Source organism: Rattus norvegicus, chromosome 20, assembly GCF_021556685.1.
Source record: "Rattus norvegicus strain SHRSP/BbbUtx chromosome 20, alternate assembly SHRSP_T2T, whole genome shotgun sequence".
In the NCBI taxonomy this organism is placed as follows: Eukaryota; Metazoa; Chordata; class Mammalia; order Rodentia; family Muridae; genus Rattus; species Rattus norvegicus.
Genome location: NC_141553.1, coordinates 1,695,799 through 1,713,026, shown reverse-complemented (window position 1 = coordinate 1,713,026; position 17,228 = coordinate 1,695,799). Strand labels below are relative to the sequence as shown.

Genomic DNA, 17,228 nt, shown 5'->3' with positions numbered 1-17,228 from the left:
CAGGCGGCCCAGGGCCTAAGTTCATTGGCCGGTCAACCCTGCAGGCACAGGGGATGAGCTCTCTGTGCCCACGACGCTTCCCCTACCTGCTGTATCCTTGAGCGTGAAAAAAATAGGTGGGACAGGGACTCTATCTCGGCCAAATTCCATTTTACTATTCTGTCGAGAAACGGTTTTCCGGGAGCAGGAAATGCACTGGGGTCTAGTCCTCTCCCTGTTTGTTGATATCTCAGTGAGGGTACACTAAACCTGAAATTATTCGACTGTAGTAGGCCCTAAGATAAAAGTGTGAAACACCCAGACTGCTGTTTAGTTCTCTGTTTGAAGAATGCAAGGGCTAGATGCAGGGGGCAGAGTGAAAAATTCAAATTCATCTGGTTAAGTTCTGTTGAATCTTTCACCATCCGTCCCAAAATTCCAGTTTTTGTTTCCTTACAATGAGAAACTAAATTTAGATAGGATATATGTATCATATGTATACCGGTTTCGCTTTTTATTTATTTTTTTTTATTGGCCTTGTGATGGTTTACATTTAGGCTTACTGTGCTTGAGAGACCAAACGTGAAAAAAGGCCTTTAATTTGTAAGCTCCTAGCTTTTACAAGTTGTACCCTGGCAGCCCACTTACCTTTTTTTTTTTTTTTTTAAACCAGACACGGGGTTTCTTTGTGTATAGCCCTAGCCTCGATTAGTAGACCAGGCTGTCCTCAAACTCAGATTCATCTACTTATGCCTCCCCATGTACTGAGATTAAAGGCCTACACTACCACCACCCAATACATTATTATTCTGTTTTTTAAATTTTATATTTTTGCTTATTCACTTTATATCCTGCTCACTGTGTCCCTCTCACAACCCTTCTCCCATCCCCTCACCCCTTTTCCTCTGAGCTGGTGGGAGCCCTCCTGGGTATCCCACCCTGGCATTCAAGCTAGGTGCCTTCCATCCCATTGAGGCTAGACAAGGCGGTCCAGCTAAAAGAACCTATTCCATGTACAGGTAACAGATTTTGGGGTCGCCCCCACTCGGTTGTTTGGGACCCACATGACAACCAATCTGTTACATACGTGGGGGAAGGTCTGGGTCCAGCCCACGTATGATCTTTGGTGGTTCAGATTCTGAGAGCCCTAAGGGTCCAGGTTAGTTGACTCAGTTGGTCTTCCTGTGGAGTTCCTATTCCCTTCTGGGCTTGAAATCCTTCCTCCTATTCTTCCATAAGAGTCCCCAAGTTCCACACACTGTTTGGCTGTGGGTGTCTGTATCTGTCTGAGTCAGCAACTGGGTGGAGCCTCTCAGAGGACAACATGCACGGTATGTACTCACTTATAAGTTGATATTAGCCATAAAATACAGGTACCATGCTACATTACACAGACCCAAAGAAGCTAAACAAGAAGGCCCAAGTGAGGAAGCTTGACTCTAACTTAGAAGGGGGAATCAAATAGTCATGAGGCAGATGGAGGGAGGGAACTGGAAAGGAGGGGGATAGGTAAGGGAATGGGTTCAGGATCAGGTGCCGGGAGGGAAAGGAGAGATGGCTGGATGGCCATCAAAATGAACAAAAAATCTGCAACTAACGGGTGAGGAGGTGGAGGGTTGGGGGGCTCTCTCCAGGATGAGGGATAAGGGAAGGCACCCAAGAATCAATGGAGGTGGCCTTTGCTATGACTCACACTACACTGGGGATATGAATTCTGAAGAGCCCACCTCTTGTAGCCAGAGAGGAACCCCAGTGGAGCACTAGAGACACCAATCCATCCACAAAACTTTTTTTTCTTTTTTTCAGAGCTGGGGACTGAACCCAGGGCCTTGCGTTTGCTAGGCAAGTGCTCTACCACTGAGCTAAATCCCCAACCCCCATCCACAAAACTTTTAACCCCAAATTTACCTGTTCTGCTCAATGGCTAAGACACTAATGCTAAAATTAGACTCTGCCTACATGCAGGTAGAGTATATGTAATCTGGTGGTTTTTAACTTTATAGGCTTTGATGCTGCATCTTGGGAGTGCTCTCAGTTGCAGTCCTGGTGCCATGAGTACTTAATAAAGCCTCTTATTAAAATTTATTTATGATCCTTGGGAATCTCTTAGACCCACAACAGCCTCATGCCCAACTCCATTATTTTATTATAGTTTTTTTCTTTTTTTATAGCTGGATCTCTGTTTCACTTAAATTCCCTTTGGAATGAGACCGATTATTGGGTTTTTTTTTTTTTTTTTTTTTAGTTTTTTTAGCTTGTTAGGTAGCTCAGGCTGGCCCTGAATTCCTTGTCCGTCTATCCGTGACAGGGCAAATATCACCAGTGCCCGACCAGGACAGAAGATTTAGAGTGACACAGATAACGTCAAAGTTTCATAGAAAAATAACTTTAGTAAATTCGACAAGGGGAAGGAGTACTCTGGGTCGATGATCTTATTCTGAAAACAAAGCCTGATAACCGGAGGAGACCAAGAAGGCATCAAAGACCAGAATCTTCACGTCCAAGAGGAGGAAAGGACTGCCGCTGAGCTGCCAGAAAAAGGGGTCAAGAATCTTCCTTTTCCTGAAACCTATGGAGAAAGAAGACATGTTGTAGTTAACCGAAAAGGATTTCTAGCAGTCTGAGATGAGATCCAACCCATGAAGGACGTTTTTCTTATGACAGGGATGGGTGAGCGTCCCCCAAACCACCCTTTACCTCTAACCTCACGGTGACCAGTATCTAATTCTTACTATGAAGTATGCAAAGATTTCCCAGGACAGAAAATCACTAGCCAAGAAAAAGAAAAGGCTAAACTGTAACCCATAATTTTTTTTTTTAAAGGTTGTAGCTGGAAACAATAGGAACAGATCTTTCTCGAAGAACCCTATAAACGCTGGGAACGCTACCTGGGTTCACCCACACTGAAAGAGACCCAGAATTCAAGTCATAAAATAAGTAGCACACAGTCAAACATTGCAAAGCAAAACAATACCGTGAAGACATCAGCAGAAACAGACAGTATCAGATCCACAGAAACGGTGGATCTTAGAATCACCACACACACACACACACACACACACACACACACACACACACACACACACACACACACGTTTAATATACTTAACATACACATTTAAAGAATAAAAGGGGCAACTTTAAATGATTAGTGGGTGCAGAGAGTTGGCTCACTGGTTAAGAGCTCCTGTTGCTCTTGCAGAGAACCCAGGTTTGATCCTTAGCACCCACCTGGTGGCTCATCTAACCATCTTTAACTTCAGTCCCAGAGAGTCTGACATCTTTTTCTGACCTCTCTGGGTACCGGACATGCAAACAGTGCACTTACACACATGCAAGCAAGACACACACACATAAAAGTGTTAAGTGAAATGATTGAAAATTTAAAATGACTCACAAGCTAACTGGATGGTTCGTGACATTTGAAAAAAGTAGTAATGAAGGGGAGGGCAGAGGAGACGGCTCAGCTGGGAAAGGGTCTGTTGCACAGACATGAAAACTTGAATTTGGATTCCTGGGATCCATTTAAAAGTAAAGAAAATTCTGGGTGTGGTAGTCCACATGTACAGAATGGGCTCTACTAGATCTGGGAAACATGGGACAGTGGGAAAATGAATGTCCAAAACGCACTGACTGGGTAACCGGCCTAGTCTGAGCTCCAGGATCAGAGATTCTGCCTCGTAAGATAATGTGGAGAACTGGAAGTGGCGGCATACATTAATTCCAACGCTCTGGAGACAGAGGCTGATTGGTATCTGGAAGTTTGAAGCCAGTCTGGTCTCCAAAGATTTCTAGGCTAGCCAAGAATATAATGAAACCCTGTCTCAAAACACACACACACACACACAGAGAGAGAGAGAGAGAGAGAGAGAGAGAGAGAGAGAGAGAGAGAGAGAGAGAGAAATACCCAGTGTCTAACACTGGCTACCAAATATACACATGCACAAATACATGCATACATCCACATGAACACATAAATACACTACACCTACAACATTCTCCCCACCACAAACATACAAACTGAAGAGAAAAATCTGACATCTTTTTCTGACCTCTCTGTAAGAAAGATCTGGAGAAATTACCCAGAAGACTCTATAAACAGAAATGGGATGGAAAATACAAAGATGAGAGATGTGAAAGTCTAATAAGAAATTTGAGGACATGGGGGACAAGCAATACTGGAATGGGATAATGGCTGATATATTTCCAGACTGACAAAAGGTAAGTCAAGTCTCAGCTTGGGAAACCTAAGGGACTGGTATGTGGTTGAGCTGGTAAGAGTGCTTATATAGTTCTCCCAAAGCTCAGAGTTGGATCCTCAGAACAGTTATGGTGGCACCGACCCGCCTGTAATCCTTGAATCTCAGAGGTAGAAGCAGCATAAGAAGATTAAGAAGAAGAAAAACATTAATTACAATTCTAAAGAGAACAAATACAAGAGAGCTCGGGGCACCACTGAGTGCAGAGCACTTCTTTCACATGCCTGAGGCCGAGAATTAAAGCGGTACCCCCAGGAGAAAGGAAAACAACAAAAAGCAAAAGCACAGAAAGCCACACAATTATGTAGAACTACACAACAACCAAGACAAGACTGCTCCAAACCATCCAGACCACGTCCTTTGAATCATGCAAGATTATGTCAAGTCACTCCTTCACAGTGTAAAATTTCAGCATGTTGTCCAACTGTGCAGAACAATGCCTACTTCCTGTGCTTTAAATTTTCCTAGAAGCTTTGGTTTTCATTTTGCTTTGGTGACAGCCTGTGTAGCTCAGGCTGGCCTTGAAACCACGATCCTCCTTTTGAGGCACACATTACCACACATAGCTCTCTTTTCATACATCTTAATAGGTTTAGAAAACTAGCTGTAAAAACAGTAAGGGGGTGGGTGTTGGGGGGGCTGTGAGATAGCTCAACGCTTAGGAGGATCTGCAGAGGATCCAAGTTCAGTTCTCAGCACCCACATCCAAAGGCTCAGAGCTACCTGTAATTCCAGCTCCAGGGACCCAAGGTCTCTGGCCTTGGTGGGTACCTGCACGTTCAAATATGCAGATATAAACACCTACACATAACTTTAAAAGATAAACAGTCTTTTTAACAAGCCAGCTGCAGTGGCACATGCTTGAATCTCAGCACTCAGGAAACAGAGGCAGGAAACTTGAGGTTAACCTAGGCTGTATGGTTGAGAGTTCAAAGCCAGCCTGGGTGAGCTCTAAGTCTTGAAAAACGCCAAGTAAATAATAAAAATAAAAAGGGGCTACAAACCCTCCTCTAATGAACCGGACCAAATGAAATAATATGAGTCTGTCATTAATGTTGTTTTGCAAGCACTGAAAAGGGGCAATGGGAGGGGTAATCGTCTCACTTGCAGTTGATACAGGTATAGAAGACAGTCTGTCCTTCATCAGCTGAGCGCATCTGTCTGGTGTAGTATGCCATTCCCTCGTGACCACATCGGGAGCAGCGCCTGTCAACCTAGGAAGGAACAGAAGGGTTATGGAGTTCTAATCATAGTCTCTGCTTCCACATAGAAATCAGACTATTGCACTCCTTGGACATTCTCACGGAATGGAGTGCAAAACCAGGTCTCCCAATTCCCCTTTCCATTGTTCTTTTGGAGCTAGTCCTTATCAACTTACTACTGGTCCCTGGGATTCAGGTCCCTCATCCACAGACATAGGTATGACAGTCCCCAGTTTGTTGAACACTACTGAGGTCTTCACAACCTTCCCTCCAAAATCTGCACAGGAAGTAAAAATAAACAAACCAATAAAAAATAACAGTAGAAATAGCAAAAGAGGCAACGAATCCCAGCAACACTCTCCCAGGTGAGTCACGACCTCCCTTTGAGTTTCTTCCCTTGGTCAATGTCTCCCTAACAGATTCCTGTTCTGAGTCTCACCTCCCTAAGCCCAACCAGTGCTGAGGTCACCTCCATCGTGGACGTAGCTAGCATACCAGCCCCTCACCTCGCACATCGATGGAGAAGCCACAACGAGGGCAGATGACAGTATCCTGAACTCCAGGCAGCGGCAGGACGGAGCCACAATCTGGGCAGAAATCCAAGTCTGATTGAAAGTTGGAGCAGGGGCGGGCCAGCTCCATGGCGGATGAGAGCTGGGAAAGAGGAGTTTATTATTGAGGCGCAGGAGTCTGGCCTTGAAGGTGGTTCCTCACCGCTTCCCTAGCGGGAATTACCTGAGTCCTCCTCCCACAGGATCCTCTGACCGCAGAGTTTGGAGTGCTAGGAGCCTGGAGCCTCAGCTGCTGGGGAGCCTTGTGCGGCAGGAGGTAGGCGGAAGGGAGATAGAGTACAGATCCCAGCCGCGGGCTAGAGCGTCCGATCCCAAGGCGCCAGGCAGCGAGTGCGCCCGGCGGGCTAGAGCGTCTTCCGGGTCCTGGTGGCCGTTGGGTCGTGACGTCATAATTAATGGCGCAGGTACTCGAGGCCGCTTAAGGGAAGGAGCCGAACCTCTGGCGGAAGGGAATATACGGCGGCACGCAGTCTGGGACTATGACGTCGACCAAGTTAAGGCGAGTAGCTAGTGCTAGGCCACTCGCTACTTTCCTGCTCCGCACTAATCCTGGACTATTTGCTTTTGCAGGGAATCCTACACGTAGCAGGGGAAGGGGGCGGGAGCGTCCCCCTAAAACTGTACTGATTTTTCCAGAGCAACTGATACCTCTTGGATTGAGAGAACCGCAACTTTTGCTGGTTCCCGAGACCGTTTTGTTTTCCTTTTGCAGCCGCTCAGTAGTCAAAAGCAAAGCTAAGAAGCATTCTTTTGGGCCCTCCTGGCCGTTCGTCTCTCGGCTACACCGGCTTCCTCGCGTCAGCTTTGGGCAGTTCTGAGCACTTGAGTGAGTCAGCTTCGTAAGGAGTGTGGAATGGTGAGGGTGAGAGGGAGTTTAGGGATTTGAAGATGGTGCAACTGGTGTGACTAGGGCTCTTCTCTCCCTAGGCACTTGCCAGATGAGGGAGAGGGAGGTTAGTTATTAAAGCACTTCTTTGGATTTACTAGGAGATTGGTCTTGGCTTTCACTTGCAGACCATCTTCCACTCTCCTAAGCTCCCATTCACCCGTGTTTAAATACCTGCCATCCAGTAAGTGAACAATAGAGTAAATGTAAAGTCGTGTCGTTTCATTCACCAGAAGCGTACAAAGTAAGGAAAACGTATACTGAAGAAGGACCAGCTTGAAGACAGCGTCCCCAGCCCTCCAGCAGCCAACCTGATTACCATGCTAAGTCACATAACTACTTTCTAAAGGACATAAACTACTCTTTCATAGAAGAGACCCTCATCTGTCTTTCTGTGCACTTATTGTGAGATTAAACCCTGGAGAAGTAGTTAAAACCCCTGAGCAAGATGCCGGAGGACAGACCCTGTCGTTTTACTTAGGGGTGAAACTGGCAAAGCTCTGTTGCCGAGACTGTGATGGTTGAACTCTAAATTTTACCTGTGTCTTCTTTCAAAGTAGAAATTAGCCCCACTTTCCCTTTAAAGTTGGACATTCTTCAGACATCCACCGTGGTTTGACCGCTGCCTTTACTGCACAAGCAGTATAAGGCATGACGTTCCTTTCCCATTAAAAGCTCTGTCTGTCCAATACATATTTAGCACCTGTGTAAGGGTTAGAGCTGAGACCAGACTGTGTAGTTGAAATCTGTGTTCTCTCTTTAATACAGATGAAAAGTTAGAATATGGAGAAAATACACTAGTCGGTGCTTGAACCAGAGATACAAAGTCTACAGTATATAGCTCTAGACTTCATGGAAGACTGGCACACGCTTTAATAAAAGATGCAGCATGTCTGTGTGGTCGTGCATCCCTTTATCTTAGTACTAGGGGAGCTGAGGCAGGAGGGTTGTGAGTTTAAAGCCATCTTGGGCTACAGAGCAAGGTCCAAGCCAGCCTCAACATGTAACAAACTTCTGTTATGGTTCATGTGTGTGGGGGTGCTCATGCGTGTGCATGCATGCCTGCTGGGATGGACCCCAGGGCCTCAGTAGGTAAGCCTTTTACGACTGAATTAAATCCCCAACCCTGAGATAGTTGTGAGGGAAAGATTAGCTACTGTGTGATAATGATTAGAATTTTGAGACTTATGATCATAGTACCATATTGGATGCCCTGTGCAAGAAATGAAAGTATCTGGCTGTAGAAATGGCTCGGTAGTTAAGAGCTCTGGATGCTCTCAGAGGACCCCGGTTCATTTTCCATCATCCATGCCACATGGATGCCCACAGCCATTTATAACTCCAGTTCTGGGAGATCCAATGCCTTCGTCCTACCTCCACAGTGGCATGCAAGTGTGCACAAACATGCATGCAAGCAAAACACTCACACATAAAAAATGTATTCTATAAAGAAGAAGTGCAAGGGAGGTGGCCATTATTTTTCGGAAGCAGGGTCTCATAGCCCAGGTTGACCTAGAACTCATAGTACTCTTGCCTATCCGCCTGTGTCTGGTTACAGTCACAAAACCTCCACATCAGGCTCTAGGATGGTAATTTTTTTTTTCAATCTCAAAGCAATAAGCAAATATCTAAGAAGGGCTTGAGAGATGGCCTACTGGTTAAGAGCACTTGTTCCTCTTCTAGAGAACCCAGGTTCAACTCCCACTGGTAGCGATAGCCAGCCATAACAGCTAACAGTTGTAACTCCAGTCCCAGAGAATCTCACACCCTCTTCTGGTTTCTGAGTGACTACATGCATGTGGTACATAGACATATGCAGACAAAATGGCAGTACACACTAAAAATAGAAATAAATCTTAAAAGAATATCTGAGAAGTCAGTGAGACAAAATATTAGGTATAAGAGCCTCTAATATTATGAAGCTTATCACTTGTAGAGTGACTATAGATACAAATAATTGATAATCTTTACAATATTTTTAGGGTTACTTCTTTGTTTTGAGTGTTTGCCTGAGTATATCTGTGTATGCCACATGCATGCACGCTTTGCGCCCATGGAGATCAGAAGGGGTGTCTGATTCATTACTGGAGTTATAGATGGTCATGAGCGGTCATATGGGTGCTGAGATGTGAAAGTAGCCAGTGCTCCTAATCACTAAGCCATCTCTCCAGACCCAATAGTGATTGATTTCTAAATAAATAAATAGATAAATAAATAAATTTATTCTTTTCTCATTTTTCATCCCAACTGCTGTTTCTTCTCCCTCCTCTCTTCCCAGTCCCTCCCCTCTCCCTTCAGAAAAGGGCAGGCGTCCCAGGGATATAAACCAAACATGGTATGTCATGTTAAAATAAGACTCAGCACATCCCCTCATATTAAGTTGTTAAGGCTGGACGAGGCAACCCAGTAAGAGGAAAGGGGTCCCAAAATCAGGAAAAGAGTTAGAGACAGTCCCCTGCCCCATATACACAGTTAGGGGACTCACCACCACCAAGCTGTATAACCATAACATATTTGCAGAAGACCTAAGTCAGACCCAGACAGTACCCCTTATTGTTGGTTCAGTTTGTGTGAGCCCCTATGAGCCCTGGTTAGTTGACTCTGTAGGCCATTTTCTTATGGTGTTGTCCTTGAGCCCTCTGGATCATACAGTCTTTCCTCCTGTTCCATAGGATTCCCTGAGCTCTACCTAAATTTAGCTGTGGGTCTCTGCATCTGCTTCCATCAGTTGCTGGATGAATGCTCTTTATGCTAGGCTCCAGTCTAAAAGTATAGCAGAGTATTATTTGGAATCATTTAATTGGCTAATTTTACTTTTGGTTTTTCAAGAGGAGGTCTTGCTGGGTAGTATTGGCTGTTTGGGAACTCACTTTGTAGACCAGAGCTGGGCTTCAGCTCACAGAGATGCTTCTGCCTCCAATGTGCTGTAATTAAAGGCATGCACCATCACACCCAGTGACTTTTAATTTTTTTTCAATAGTATTTGTTTCTATCCTAGGTCTTTGGCCTATCCAGCCTCTAGTCTCTTGCCCTCTAGACAGTGTCAGGCATGGGCTTTCTCTCCCATGATATGGTTTAAGATCTATGTATATGGGTGTTTTGTCTTTATAGCTGCACACCAGAAGAGGGCATTGGATCCCCTGGGACTACAGTTATAGAGAGGTGTGAGCTGCTGTGTGGATTCTGGAAATTGAACTCAGGGCCTCCAGGTCAGCCAGTGCCCTTAAACACTGAGCCATCTCTCCAACCCTCAATAGTGATTGGCTTTTAAGTGAATTGTAAAAATGAAAACTCCACAGAGGAAGGGAGAATCACTGTGATAAAGTGTAGTAAGAAGACTTAATAGAAACCAAGGGGCTTACCTGTAAAGGGTGACTTACCTGTAAACGGCAGGTAGCTGACATTTACTGAGAATTTGCCATGTAATCTGTTTATACTTTAGCCATATTCATTCTTTATGACCCTGAGAGGCAGGCCCTTTATATCTACCTTTTATAAATAAGGAAATTGACATGGAAGGTAGTTGGCTTTCCCTGTACCATACGTTGAGGAAACAGTAGAATCGTGGTTCAATTTTATACCTGCCAGTCCTCAAAACCTTTGCTTTTGCCTATAGTTTGAGAGTTCCCAGCCTGTGTGCTGGACAGCTTCAGTGGCTGACATGCGACCTCACAGTAAACTGAGCTTTGAGCAGGAATGACTCATAAAAACTTGGTGGTCTTCACTTGTGGTGCCATCAGCCTGATAAACAAACCCAGAGGGCCACAAAACTCTGCCTGCAAAGTTTCATCAGGGACTAGTCTCAAAATGGATTTAGGGTGAAGGATGATTGACTGTCAATCAAGCAGAGGGCCAAATGATCAAACAGGAATAGAATTTCAGTACAAAACAAAGCAAAGATGCTGTATGTGCTGATCGAAGCACAGAGGGCCTGGCTGGACAAAGTGCAGAAAGACAATGAGTTGGCCAAACAAGAGACTAGAATTATCTCAGAAGACAAAAAGAGCGTTGAAACTGAACCATATGGCCCGGGTGTCCTTAGGCCATCCCTCACCAAAGAGCCTGTTTCGTCCCTCTACCCGTGCCAAATAAATGATTCTGAGTGGTTTACACTGAGTCCACAGAAGAGGTATGCTTTTAGTTCACATATAAGAAATGGTAGTCAGATTTTCTGCCATGGGAAATGCAATGTTTTCTCAATGGAGAAATGGCCCCTGTTCTTGGCCAAAACATTGAGATCTTTGACTGGGACAACAGGTGAGCAAACATGGTATCTCCCATACCCCAATTTATCTTTGCTTTTTTATCTTTTAGATTGGCTTGGGCAAAAGAATCCAAAGACCCTAGGATCTCAGAAGGTCAACGGTCTCCTCTAGAGAAAAGGATCCTGGTAAATGATCTGTACTCTATAGTGTGGAGCTACTTAGGAAAGGGACCCAAGGTTTAAAATCCTTCTGCACAGGTGACCCTTTGAGGCAGCACTCAGCTTCCACTCTTGTAAATTATTCCAGACCCATATACTTTCAAAACTAGTTATTTACTGGTGATAGACACTACATACTTTGAGAACACCCAGGCTTGCCTGGGAGTATGAGGCATAAAACTTAAACTGTTACTCCAAAGAAAATAAAAGGGGTAGGTGGATGTGTGTTTGCCTGCTTTTGACTTGAGAGTTCTGGGATTAAGGTTCATGTTACCACTCCTGGCCCAAGACTCCTTCCTTCCTTCCTTCCTTCCTTCCTTCCTTCCTTCCTTCCTTCCTTATAATAGTACTAGGGCAGGCAAAGTTCTTTTAAATGTGTTTCAAGGAAAAATTACAAAATTCTGAAACTCACTTTGACAGAGGTTTGGTGGTGTGCATACAACAGCAGCGAGACACTTGCTAACTCAGAAGTACCATGAGGAGAGCAAAGCACTCTGCAAGGAGCAAGCTCATTCTCTTGACTACTGGCTTGCAAAAGCAGAGTCATATTATAATAAAAGAATAGTTGACATGATGAAAAAAGACACAGGTGGTGAAACAAAGACAAAAGTGGAAGAGGAGCCACCACCACCACCACCACCACCACCACCACGTACAGAGAAACAGAAGCAACATTATTGGGTACCTGAGAGAGAGAAGAAGCAAATAGAAAGGCACATCCATAGAACAAGCCAGGCCAGAGAATTTAAGGACAAACCCTGGAAACAGACACAACTCCTCAGTGAAATAACACTACCCAAAATTATGCTAGAGAGGCAGAGCATCCCAAAGGCTCAGAAAATAAGACAGGCACATGAGAGAGAACTGCTCCAAATTAAAGATCATCGGGAGCGAATGATTCGAGGAAGGGAACTTCTACAACAAAGGCTCAAAGAAAGAACCTTGAGAAAAAGCCTGAGCCAGATCCCACTTCCTGAGAAGCATGATCAAGTAAAGAAACAGAGTAAAGAGTTTGAGAGGGTAGTTGCATACCCACTTTTCCAGCCATCCAGTACCAGTCGAATTAAAGTGGATATTCTTATGGAAAAATCTCAGGACGAAGAGGACTTGAGCACAATCATAAGACCTTTTGGAAGGAGATTCTTAGCTGTACCACCTTTTCTGAGAACACAAATAGGAAAAATAAAGAATCCATAAAGTTTCAGAGCTTTGCTGGCAGAACCATGTTTCTTTTCTCTTTCTTTGGGGTTGGGGGGTTGGTAGGGAGTTTCCCTGGCTGTCCTCCAACTTAGAGTTCTGCCTGCCTTTATCTCCCAAAGCCTAGGATTAATGGTGTGCACCTTGGCCACCTGGCTGAAAACGTGTGAACATGTTTCTTATGTGAATCTGTCTCTTGTGTTCTGGTTGTCTGGGTTGTTTGTGTTTGTTTTAAAGGTTTATTTATTTAATATATATGAGTAGTCTATCTGCAAATACACTTGCATGCCAGAAGAGGGCATCAGATCACGTTAGAGATGTGAGCCACCATGTGGTTGCTGAGACTTGAATTCAGGACCTCTGGAAGAGCAGCCCTACTCTTTACCACTAAAACACCTCTCCTGCCCCGAGTGGTATGATTTCCATTACACACATACATCGTTAGGAAACAGTCTGGGCTTGAAAGTTTGCCTAGCTATTTTCTAATTGGTGTTCAAATTATCTTTTCAAAAATATCTAGATTATATTTGTGTTTGAGTGGTGTATTGTGCATTGCATATGTTCATATGTGCATGTACATGTACACATCCATGTGTGCATGTGCGTGTGTGTCAGTGTGGAGGTTAGAGGTAGTTCCTATCATGAGAGTCCTGGGAATTCAGCTTAGGTCATCAGGCTTGGCAGCAAGAGCCTTTACTTACTGAATCATTTCACCAGCCCTGCTTATCATTCTGTTAAACATTGCTTCCTTATTTATAAAGTAAGAACAGCTTCTTATGGGATTTTTTTTGAAGAATGAAAAACATTATTATGTACTGTTGTTTCATAGATGTTAGCTCTCCCAGCTGGGAAGGCCTAGTTGTTCAGTAATGGCGAAGGAGGAATTTTTCTCATTTGCCCAGGTCTTTGGTTCCTCCTGCTCCCAACTTTCAAAGTTATCTTAATAATGTTACTACAGCTTGATATAATCTTACTCTTTGGTGGATACTTTGCTTCCTTCGCTAGAGAAATACCAACCAGGCCCTAAAATTCTGACTTGCAACATATAACTTATTCATCTGTATGTAAAGTTTAACTTTGAAACTCTTCCTCTGTGCTATCTATGTGTCATTACTGGAGATGAGGGGATGTTTCGTGAGATGTTTCCTGGGGAGACATGAATAAATGTCTACTCACCCCAGATGAGGCATCAGTAATAGACCCAAGAACATTTGGACAAAAGTCCAACTTGGTAAGCTAGTTAGTGATTGGGGTGCCTTACAGGACCGTTGATGATCAAAGACAGTTCTGTATCACCAAAAAGTCTATCTGGCATGGGTGATGACTTGTGAAGGCTGCAATACTGTAGCTGTCTGCAGGGCTTGCTGATACCAGATCTTTCAGAAGAGTCTCTCTCCAGTCGTCATTGTTTGGGGAGGATGTAGACAAAGATGGGTTAGGCCTCACTTATGGTACCTTACGCAAGTACTTCTGGCTGCCAGATATGGAGGCTCACATGTCTCTTCCTAGCACCCCAGAACAAGGAAAGAAGGACTGCAGAGGCTCTTACATGGATTTGTGCTACTCTCTTCATTGTTGTGACACAATACCCAACAGGATCAAGTTAAAGGAAGAAATTTATTATGACTTGTGGTTTAAGAGGGTCCAGTCCATCTTGGCACAAGGCATGGAGGAGCACACGGCATCAGGAGAATGTAGCTGGGATTCCTCAGACTTAAGTAGATGAGGAGGCAGAGAGTAGAGATCCTCTTATCTGGCTTTGTCTTGTTCTTTTATCCTTGGGCCCCAACCCAAGGCATGATGTCACTCACATCCAGGGGTGGAGGCTGCCATCCTTAATTAATCTCTGGAAACACTCTTACAGATGTGACCAGAATTACAACTCCCAGGAGACACAAAATCCAGTCAAGTTGACAAAGAAGGTTCATCATTACATCTGCATAGTAAGTTCCAAGACAGCCTGGGCTACAGAGTGGGATCCTATTAACAAAGAAACCAAAAAATATCTGAGTGAGTCCTGGGCTATATACTGAGCAGTCTAAGTGGGGGATCTGGAGAGAGTCTTTGGTATTTTGAAACTAGATTTTTGGCCACAGATGTTAGTGGTGAGAATAGTATCTGTGATGGAAACTGGTTTTATATGGGCATTACATTTGGGCAGCAGTGGTAGTAGGAGTCAGGGGTGCGGGTAGCGGTGGGGGCAGCTGAGAATGAAAAGGGAGGGACTTTTCATGTTGATGGACACATGCTGTCATCTCTCCCATGAGAGGTAGCAATTACATGAAGAGAATCCCTGATTAGCTGTGATCTCAAAGGTCCCCAGGCTGATATTTAACTTTGAGGTACAAATAACAGAATGTAAATTCTTATCACGTAAGAAGTAAAGGGATTTAATATATGATATTAGAGTGCTGAGGTCGAAGGATAAAGGAAAGAACAGGAGAGAGCCAGAACAGAAGGGCAAGCCAATCAACATCAGGTCTCACACTGGATCCATAAGGTCCACAGGATCCACAGGGTCTACCCAGGCAGAGGGATCACTGATGACCCTACCAAAACCTTGGCACTGGTCTCTGTGGCTGGGACAGTTGTCATGGAAGCTGTGCCAATGTCAACCTTGCCAAATTCAGTCTCTACAGCTTTTTCTTAGCATCACATGCTGGACCATGAACCAGCATGTGGTCATTCAGCTGGTGCAGCTGAGAAGTCATGTGGGATGCAGTTGTAGAAATGCTTGGGAAAGTGACAAAGCTCTCTGGTACCTTTCTATACTCTTCCTAGGTGGTGCTATAGTGTGTGAAGAGACACAAGAGCTGGGACAAGCAGTACAAGGTAGATATAGAATGATGAAAGCTTCATTCCTGAGAAAGTCATCTGAGTAACTCCACACAGGGCAAGAGAATGACTGATATGGATACAGGATGAAGATGTCCTAGAGGAACTCCCAGAGCCCTGGACCTTAAAGAAGGGATAGTGCAGCCAGATTTGGTGGCACACAGCTTTAATGCTAGTACTCGGGAGGCAGAGGCAGGTGAATCTCAGAGTTTGAGAGCAGCCTGGTCTACATAGTCAAGCAGGGTTTATGTAGAGAGATCCTGTCTCAACAGCAAGAAAAAGTGCTGCACAGAACACAAGGTTGGGCAAGCACTCATACATAGAGGTGTCTCAGTGTAATAAAATGGGCTATGAACACATTTCCATGTAGGGCTTCAAATCTATGAAAATCCTCAGACACAATGCCTTCCTTACCTGCTCTCTTCTTCCTCATGGTCACAATGGCAATCAGAGCTCCAATGGTGACAAACCCAAGGAGAACTACACCAACAGTTATTCCAACCACAGGCCAAGTTGCTGGTTCTAGGAAGAGAGAAAGGGGAAGAGAGGGAGGAGTTGAGGGGGCCTAACCCCAGTTCCTAGCAGAGACCTTACTCAGGAGTCTCTCCTTGATAACAGGCTCTGTGTTCAAACGTTTCCTTACTCCATCTCAGTGTGAGGGGCTCAGGCAGCCCCTCATGGTACACATGACAAGTGTATTTCTGCTCCTCCCCAGAAGGCACCACCACAGATGCCCACTTCTGGAAGGTTCCATCCCCTGCAGGCCTGGTCTCCACAAGCTCCATGTCCTGTGTCAGTTCCTCCTCCTCCTCCTGCCAGGTCAGGGTGATGTCAGCAGGGTAGAAGTCCAGGGCCCAACACCTCAGGGTGGCATCACCTTCAGGTCTGGGGTGATGGGTCACATGTGTCTTTGGGGGATCTGAAGAAAAATTTGGAAAATTCAAGCATTGAACATTGTGGCTGGGGATTTAAGCAGTCCCTGTCTTGGCAATGGACAGGGGGATCAAGGTGAGAAGGGATGCAAACCCCAAAAGTAGCCCATACTCAGGCAACAGTGTGATCTATTCCTTGGAAATTTCTAACATTATAGTAAGGCAGTCCAAAGTAGAAAACTCCCACATTGTTAACCATGAAAAGAGGATATCTGGGTAGAGGGTATAGAGGCTCAGCACGACTGATCAGACCCCAGAGATATTAGGTGTAAGCACAGACCTAGCACATGGGAGGCCATAGTTCACAAAGGGCTGCAAGTTGAAGGGAGTGACTATTTATTATTTCAGGAATCTTCTATCCTATCCTCCTGAGAGACACAAAACTGTCCTAAAAGAAGTATGAGCCCTGGGACAGTCACTATCTGGTGTCGGCTCAGGAAAACCAGGAGCTCCCTTCCCCCTCTGGAAGCAAAAGAGAGTGGGAGTATTACAGCTGGTCCCATTTTCCTTTCTCCTTGGAAGTATGCTCCCTGCTCTGAGTGCAGATAGAGGAGTTACTTTTCAGGCCCTGATACCTGAGCGCTGTAGAGTCTCCTTCCCTGTCTCCAAGTGCTTCTGCAGCCATTCAACACAAGAGACTTTCAAGAAGTGACTGAAGGCCTCTGCTACACCATCTGCCTCCCACCGTCGCTTGGTGATCTGAGCTGTGCTGTCTCCCACACTCCATGTTGTCAGGTCCGAGTTCAGGCTGATGTAATGTTGGCCGTCAAAAGCATGTCTATGATGCCCTTGGAGGAGGCGTCCGTCTGGCCCCATGTCGCAACCGATTAAACACTGGAAGGTGTGAGAGACTGCCACCAGCCACATAGTCAGCCTCACCCACCCATGGAATTTTCACCTACACTGGAAACCAGCCCTCGGTCCACTATTCTCTTGGGTTCCC

General features: G+C 45.0%; 3 protein-coding genes and 1 long non-coding RNA gene across 10 annotated transcripts in view; 2 read left to right on the top strand and 2 right to left on the bottom strand.

The window, feature by feature from the left end:
* Positions 1–17: 17 nt before the first annotated feature.
* LOC147998430 (uncharacterized) lies at positions 18–5,947 on the top strand. 2 transcript variants are annotated; one of them, XR_015645331.1, is made up of 3 exons: positions 18–91; positions 1,219–1,310; positions 5,860–5,947. It is a non-coding gene; the product is annotated as an uncharacterized LOC147998430 (long non-coding RNA). The 2 variants fall into 2 exon arrangements; XR_015645330.1 differs by having other exon boundaries at positions 18–116.
* Polr1h (RNA polymerase I subunit H) lies at positions 2,350–6,276 on the bottom strand. Of its 2 annotated transcripts, NM_001166300.1 has the most exons (5): positions 6,176–6,276; positions 5,947–6,094; positions 5,617–5,717; positions 5,343–5,452; positions 2,350–2,548 (listed from the first exon to the last, which is right to left on the bottom strand). In NM_001166300.1, the coding sequence occupies exons 2-5, from the start codon at positions 6,080–6,082 to the stop codon at positions 2,524–2,526; spliced, it is 372 nt and encodes a 123-aa protein (NP_001159772.1). In that variant the 5' UTR covers positions 6,083–6,094; positions 6,176–6,276; the 3' UTR covers positions 2,350–2,523. The 2 variants fall into 2 exon arrangements, with proteins under 2 accessions (NP_001159772.1, NP_998732.1); NM_213567.2 differs by lacking the exon at positions 6,176–6,276 and having other exon boundaries at positions 5,947–6,113.
* A 111-nt stretch (positions 6,277–6,387) lies between these two features.
* The window catches only part of Znrd1as1 (ZNRD1 antisense RNA 1), a 26,001-nt gene continuing 15,160 nt past the window's right edge, over positions 6,388–17,228 (top strand). The window contains exons 1-3 of one of the 3 annotated variants that reach the window (NM_001395156.1): positions 6,388–6,511; positions 11,213–11,288; positions 11,742–12,539. In NM_001395156.1, the coding sequence (NP_001382085.1) occupies positions 6,492–6,511; positions 11,213–11,288; positions 11,742–12,518 (873 nt within the window). In that variant the 5' untranslated portion in view covers positions 6,388–6,491 and the 3' untranslated portion in view covers positions 12,519–12,539. Of the gene's footprint in view, positions 6,512–10,612; positions 11,028–11,212; positions 11,289–11,741; positions 12,543–17,228 lie in introns of those variants that run through there. The other 2 variants (XM_087598099.1, XM_087598101.1) reach the window with 2 other exon arrangements.
* RT1-M6-2 (RT1 class I, locus M6, gene 2) overlaps positions 14,117–17,228 on the bottom strand; it is a 4,143-nt gene continuing 1,031 nt past the window's right edge. For 2 of the 3 annotated variants that reach the window (XM_087597893.1, XM_087597894.1), the window contains 4 exons: positions 16,861–17,136; positions 15,997–16,272; positions 15,768–15,875; positions 14,117–14,498 (listed from right to left, as the gene is read on the bottom strand). In XM_087597893.1, coding sequence (XP_087454019.1) covers positions 14,449–14,498; positions 15,768–15,875; positions 15,997–16,272; positions 16,861–17,136 — 710 coding nt within the window. In that variant the 3' untranslated portion in view covers positions 14,117–14,448. 3 annotated transcript variants of the gene reach the window in all.